The 6,576-nt window shown below is 37.6% G+C and overlaps 3 protein-coding genes across 3 annotated transcripts; 2 read left to right on the top strand and 1 right to left on the bottom strand.

The window, feature by feature from the left end:
* The first annotated feature begins 2,156 nt into the window (after nt 1-2,156).
* Nucleotides 2,157-2,988, top strand: LOC113703803 (S-norcoclaurine synthase 1-like). The gene is made up of 3 exons (XM_072061860.1): nt 2,157-2,459; nt 2,583-2,720; nt 2,881-2,988. The coding sequence occupies exons 1-3, from the start codon at nt 2,157-2,159 to the stop codon at nt 2,986-2,988; spliced, it is 549 nt and encodes a 182-aa protein (XP_071917961.1).
* Nucleotides 2,989-3,144: 156 nt separating this feature from the next.
* On the top strand, nt 3,145-3,697 carry LOC140004383 (protein SRG1-like). The gene is made up of 2 exons (XM_072061861.1): nt 3,145-3,462; nt 3,551-3,697. The coding sequence occupies exons 1-2, from the start codon at nt 3,145-3,147 to the stop codon at nt 3,695-3,697; spliced, it is 465 nt and encodes a 154-aa protein (XP_071917962.1).
* Nucleotides 3,698-4,691: 994 nt separating this feature from the next.
* On the bottom strand, nt 4,692-5,380 carry LOC140013001 (probable LRR receptor-like serine/threonine-protein kinase At3g47570). The gene is made up of 2 exons (XM_072061862.1): nt 5,165-5,380; nt 4,692-4,934 (listed from the first exon to the last, which is right to left on the bottom strand). The coding sequence occupies exons 1-2, from the start codon at nt 5,378-5,380 to the stop codon at nt 4,692-4,694; spliced, it is 459 nt and encodes a 152-aa protein (XP_071917963.1).
* Between the last annotated feature and the right edge of the window lie 1,196 nt (nt 5,381-6,576).

A 6,576-nucleotide genomic window follows, 5' to 3' on the forward strand; every position in this document is an offset into this window, starting at 1 on the left:
TTATTAGATAGAAATTAGAAATGGCTGGAGGGGAGCACTACTCTAGAGCTTTAGCTTTGACTTTTCCTTCATTTGCTTCTTTAGTAGTTTTTGTCTTCTCGGATGTCAGGAGCCATTGAAGCATTGAATCATTTCCTTGTAGCTTTTTCGTTTGATTTTTCCTTGTGATGTGTAGTGGATTCCTCCTGCCACATAATGGTCGCGGCTATCACTTCAGTTTTGTATGGGTTTTTCTCATCAACAATGAGCTAAACCCTTTGTCTAGTCAAGCAATAACAGATGCTTTGATTCACCTAAAAATTGTGAGATCGATTTAATTTAATCTTTTTCTTTTATTTATTGGTATTCGCGTGTTCCTTGATTGCTATGCTTATGGTTATTTAAATTAATTGATTGTCTTGGATCCGGATAATTAGTTAATTTGGTAATCTATTGTCAATTAGGGCTTTTAAATCCGTAATTGTTTAATTGCCTTGAAATAGTGACAACTGGCACGATTAGATTTGTGTCAGGGGAATACGCGAGCTAATCTGAAATAACCCTGGTAGTGCGTTATTTGGTTAGAATAGGGCTCCTCTAATACGTAAAGCAATTGGGGAATTAAATCTTATGAGCGTACCTAGAATTATTTATTAATTAGAGCAGTGATTAACGGGCGTACCTTAATCACCGACACAGTAAGGAGGGGTTAACTGCCATCGCTTATTTGGTAGTTATAACCTATTTATTAGTAAATAATTGGAATTACCTTTGCATCGATGATCAATTAGGTGAACCATTGCTGAAGTTATTTCTTGGCTAGACCCTTAATTATCACTCAATTGATATTAGTAAATTGTTATTTAATTTTTAGTAACTTTTTAGATTTTATTTGAATTTCTTTGATTATCATCTTCTGCACAAAAACACTCCCTTATTATTGTGAATTTGAAAAGAAACAGTTACTCCCAATCCCTGTAGATTCGACCCTGCTTACCACTATTTACAAAAATTAACTTTAGTTAAGCAGATTTTTATTATTGCACAGGCTGACAACATGTCATTGGTAGTGCTCCAAATAAGGGGTGGATCCAAAGTTGCCTAATTGGTCTATGTGAATATGAATCCTGTACATAAACAAGAAGCAATTTTAGAGGGTACTGTTCACAAAATTTTATCTGCTTTTGGAGGGTTAATTAAGTCATTTAAATTTTGATGGGCCAATCGGTTTAGAAGAGTGTACAAGTGGATGATGCTGCGGTATTTGTGAAATGACTTTGGGGGGCCTTTATTTAGTTGCTCTTCCTTCACATATTTATCATTAAAATTAAATGACAGCTTTAACTTTTAGGCTCATACACACTAGGGTGTACGTGTGATGAAAGAGATATAATTGTTTGATAATGATGGTCTTCTACCATTGCAACTATAGTTGCTGTTATTCGATATGTACTTAGTCAATAAATTGGTATTAATCTCACACTTATCTTACTAACTACAATTAATTAGTCAAACTCTTCCTTTCTTCTCCGTTAGAATTTTGTTAGTTTTCAATTCTTCCAGGGAGATTATATTGAATCACTTTTGCAATCAGTGTTGGTGATGGTGGCATGGTAATTAGTAATTTGCAACACAAATTCTTTACTAGCGAATCTATAACAACTAAAATGATTGTGAGATGTGCCACTGGCCTTAAATTCTTTTACGATCGTCATTGAGCAACTTGTTATTTATCAATTGTATGATTACTTATGAATTAATCACATTGAACTCCATCAACGCATCTTGGCGGGGTAATTATTCAATAAGCTGAAGGAATGACAATGCAGTGAAATTAGGCCAGGTTGATACAGGATTTTATTACGTTTATTGGAGTAATCATCTCACATGTTTCTAAGGGTGTTTAGATTACAAATTACTCAGAAATCTCTTACGTGTCGTGAAGCATCTGTGAAAATGTGAAAGGCACCTCATCAAATTTCAAATTCGCAGGCCAACTACTGAATTAGCAGTTGGCAATTTGTCATTCCTTCAAATTTTCAGTGCGACGGCTGATCTTCTCCATCTGAGCATCTAGCTGCAAACAAATGCCAGTTTCTGTATTGTCATTGAGTTAATAGATGCATTAGCACTAAAATCTCACAAGATCAGGCAAACAACAAGGCATAAAAACTGAAATGTGTAAGAGGTCCAATTTGATATCTGGGACACTGATATCAATGGAAACTGAGATGGCCAAAACAGGAAGGGGCCTTGGTTTTTCTCTCCCTGCGGAGAATGTTCAAGAACTAGCTTCTAATTGCTCTAAAGAAATCCCCCATCGATACATCAGGCCTGAAATAATGCTTGATGAAGTATCTACGAACGAGGTAGCACAGATTCCAGTGATCGACATGGGAAAGCTTGCAGCTGATCATTCAGGATACCAGAATGAAATGGCAAAACTTTATCGGGCTTGCAAAGACTCGGGTTTCATTCATGTAACAAATCAAGAGAATCCTTCACATATAGAATCCTAATTGTACTACTTGTAATGATTAGATACACAGCTTAATTTTCCTAGTAAAGTAACGACTAACAGCCCGTGACTCAATCTTGAACAGTTAATTAATCATGGGGCTACCACAGTAGTTGAGAAAATGAAGTTGGTGATGGAGGACTTCTTTAAGCTGCCATTACAGCAGAAGATGGCCTGTGCAAAACTACCAAATGATGTTGAAGGATATGGTCAAATATTTGAGGTATCAGAGGATATGGTCAAAAGCTTGATTGGGGGGACATGCTCTTCCTCCGTGCATTGCCAGTTTCTCATAGAAATATGAGATCTGGCCTACGACTCCAACATCTTTCAGGTAGACAATGGATAATGCACAGTATCACAATCTTTTCCCACTTCTGCAGCAATATTATACTGCTCTTAACTTTTCTCTGAAGGCTAGCCTTGTTCGTCAAGCTCCTCTGCTTACAGAATTTCCCGTTCGTCATGGGAATTTATCCTCTATTTTTTGAGCAATTGCAAAACAAAGATTCTTTAAAAGGAAGCATCTTTTGCTTCCATTAGAAAGCTACATGGATTACTGTACTTAGGCGACAAAAACCTGAAAATTGTGTAAGAAAAATTCATCACAATGTTAATTTCAAATTTCTGATGATGTCAGAGAAACCATGGATGAATATTCACTTCAAATGCACGAGGTTTGCATGACCCTGTTTAAACTTATGTGGGCGAATCTTGGTGTAGACCCAGAAAAATTATGCAGCATCTATCAAGATGGCACACAAGGAATAAGAATGAATTACTATCCACCTTGCCAGCAAGCAGACAAAGTTATTGGCCAGACTTCACACTCTGATGCAATAGGACTGACCTTGTTAGTTCAAGTCAATGATGTTCAAGGCCTGCAAATAAAGAAAACCAACACATGGGTTCCTATTAAACCCATTCCTGGAGAAATCATCATCAATATCGGTGATATTATGGAGGTAACTGACCACCAAACCAAATTTCCACTTACTGAGCATCTATAGATATCATTGAGTTGATGTGCTTTGATGATTTGTGCAAATAAAGAGCAATGGGGAATATCGCAGCATTGAGCATAGAGCTGTCGTGGATTTCCACAAAGAAAGACTTCCAATAACTGCATTTCACGGAACAAATTTCACAGCAAAAGTTGGCCCTGTAGCAGATCTTGTCAAAGAAATTGGAGAACAATAAAAAACAACAGAAACCGAGAGCCTTCTCAGACTGTATCTGAGCAGCAAACTTGATGGCAAAAGCTTATGGGATCACATGAGGATAAACAAGTGAAAGAATCAGCACATTTTCACTTGTAGTAGTAGTATTACTTTTTTTTTTTAATCTTCATCATAAAACAAGCTTGATGAATTACCAATATGCCTTCATGGAAGTTTCTAGTTGCATGTTATTGATCTGTTTGCTTTTTTATGTTATGGTCGGTTGTCCTTAGTTGATTTCCTTATACTTTAGTGGTGTAAGTACTAGCCTACACAAGTCAGATTCCTAAGGTCACATCGGCAGTGGTGTTTAGTTGTCCAAATTCAAGTGTGTTTCCTGGATGAAGTATCAATATTAGGAAGTTTGTAACTACAGTGGTGCGCTAGATTGCATGTCTGAACGATATCAAACCAACCTTGGATTCCTAAGGTTATATCCGCGATTAAGCGGTGGCGTTTAGTTGTCCAAATTCAAGCGTGTTTCCTGGATGAAGTATCAATATTAGGAAGTTTGTAATTCTATATATACCTATAGTGGTGTGCTAGATTTGCATTTGTCTGAACGATATGAATACTCACTTGACTTGCTTGAAGTCTGCATTACCCTTGTTAAAGTGATGGTCACGAATCTTGGGGTGGACGGACCAGAGATACTAAACAGCATGTATCAGGATGTCATGCTCACAAGGAGACAAGGTAATGTGTCTCATCGCTCCACACTCTGATGGAGGACTTACACAATTGGTTCAACCAAGTTGAGGGCCATACCCAACCAATAGGTTCAAGTAGATCAAGAAAAATAATAGATGGGTGCTTACGTAACTTCCTAGTTCTAGTTTTTGGTCATGTATCGGAGTATGATGACGTAGGAAGTCTGGGAAAAAAATTGTCACAGAGGAAGAAGTCAATTTCTAAGAATGGACATAATGTCAATTTCTAAGAAAGGAATTTCCTTAGTTTGGGTAAACAATTTTCTAGGTTGCCCCACAATACGTGAGACGTTGAACTTTGATCTTCTTTAGTGCTGCAAGAACATCTATAGCATTCATCTTGTCCCTGGGAGAATCCTCTGTGCAACCTATAGCTACTCTCATAATAGACGTTATGCCCTCCAACTTTTCAGCGAAGTGTTGATAGCCTGGCTTGAGCAAGTTTGCTTCTACTACCTGAGATACTGCATTTGGCGCACAACTTTTTACCCAGTTCCTTAGACGTGTCTGAAAACATTTCATCAATGGGCTTCAATCTAGTGAAAACTTCTATCAGCATGATTCCATAGCTATAAATGTCAGATCCTGTTGATACCATGGTTCGCCGTTATGGGCCGCGGGCGCGATTGTTCCACATCCGTTCCAGACTTGCGGTAGATCGGTTAAATATCGGGTGATATGCAAGTTAGAGCATATAAGTCTTTTTTAAAAATTAGAAAAATTAATTGGAGCTTTACCTGTTGCAAATATAGCCAAATGTTGCTCGAGTCATTGGTGTATGCAGTGTTCTCCCCACCAGTCAATATTTTTACAGCACCAAAATCAGTCACACAGGCAACCATATCTTCATTTAGAAGGACATTACTTGGCTTCAAATCACAGTGAACAACGGGAATTGAGTAAGTATGATGGAGATACTCCAATGCAGATGCCAGATCTATCATCACATTCATTCTTTGGATGATATTTAAGCAATTATTGTAAGAATACAACCACTTCTCAAGTCAAGGCTCCCATTGGGGAAGTAATCCCTTGAAGTCATCATTAGAGCATACACCGATGACTTTGGTCAGATTTCTGTGCCTAAGACTGCGTAAGACTTCACATTCTCTGGTGAAACTCTTGAATGAATATTCCAACTGTAAATTGAACACCTTTATCGCCACACAAATTCCATTAGCTAGAATCCCTTTGTAAACAGATCCAAAACTTCCTAGTAAGTGGATTTCATCATAGCCATTGGTTGCTTGTAGGAGTTCATAATACGAAATCCTTCCTTTTGCTGTCAAGGATAACAAATTTGTTCCATTAGGAACCTTCTCCTTCTTTACGTATCAAAAGAAAAATAAATGCCAAGGATACACCAGCAATTATTGCTGAAACTCCAAACACTATCAATGTAGTTCGAAGCACTTCCTTTGTCCTTGATCTGTGAATTAAAGGAGTTTGGCATGCTGGAACATGAAACCTAGATGATCCACATAATGCATCACTGGAGATAAACGATTCACTAGTGAAATTCTTGAAAGGGCCGTTAGATGGAATTGCTCCTGTAAATAATTGAAAGAGACATTGAAGTAGCTGAGCGATTGAAGTGTTCGTGACAGGTCTAAATATTCCAAACTTAGCATGTTACTGATTGACTCAGGAATTGTACCTTCAAAGTTGTTATATGCCAAAGAAAGATGATTCAAGTTTTCTAAATCTCCAATTCTGCTAGGAATGTTATTTGAGAACTGATTCAACGACAAATCTATCCATGTTGCAACCTTCACCTGTCCAATCTCTAAAGGTAGAGAGCCAGTCAAGAAATTCGATGGCAGAATAAATCCCAAGAGATCTTTGAGGCTCCACAAACTGTGAGGCACATAAGGAGTTATTCTGTTGGAAGCTAGATAAAGACACCTGAGAGAAGTAAGATTACCTAAACATGCTGGAATTGATTTCCAATCAGATGTAATAAATTAAAGTACCGTAAGCTACACAAACTGTCAGGGATAGTTCCGCTAACATTTGCAACCCTCTATAGATAATCCTTGAAGCATTTGCAACCCTTTGACTGTACTTGGAATTGATCCAGACAAGGGATTCTCTTGTAGACCTAGCACTCTCAAATTGCTTAGATTGCCAACAGTTTTTGGAATTCTTC

Source organism: Coffea arabica, chromosome 8e (genome assembly GCF_036785885.1).
Source record: "Coffea arabica cultivar ET-39 chromosome 8e, Coffea Arabica ET-39 HiFi, whole genome shotgun sequence".
Taxonomy (NCBI): domain Eukaryota; kingdom Viridiplantae; phylum Streptophyta; class Magnoliopsida; order Gentianales; family Rubiaceae; genus Coffea; species Coffea arabica.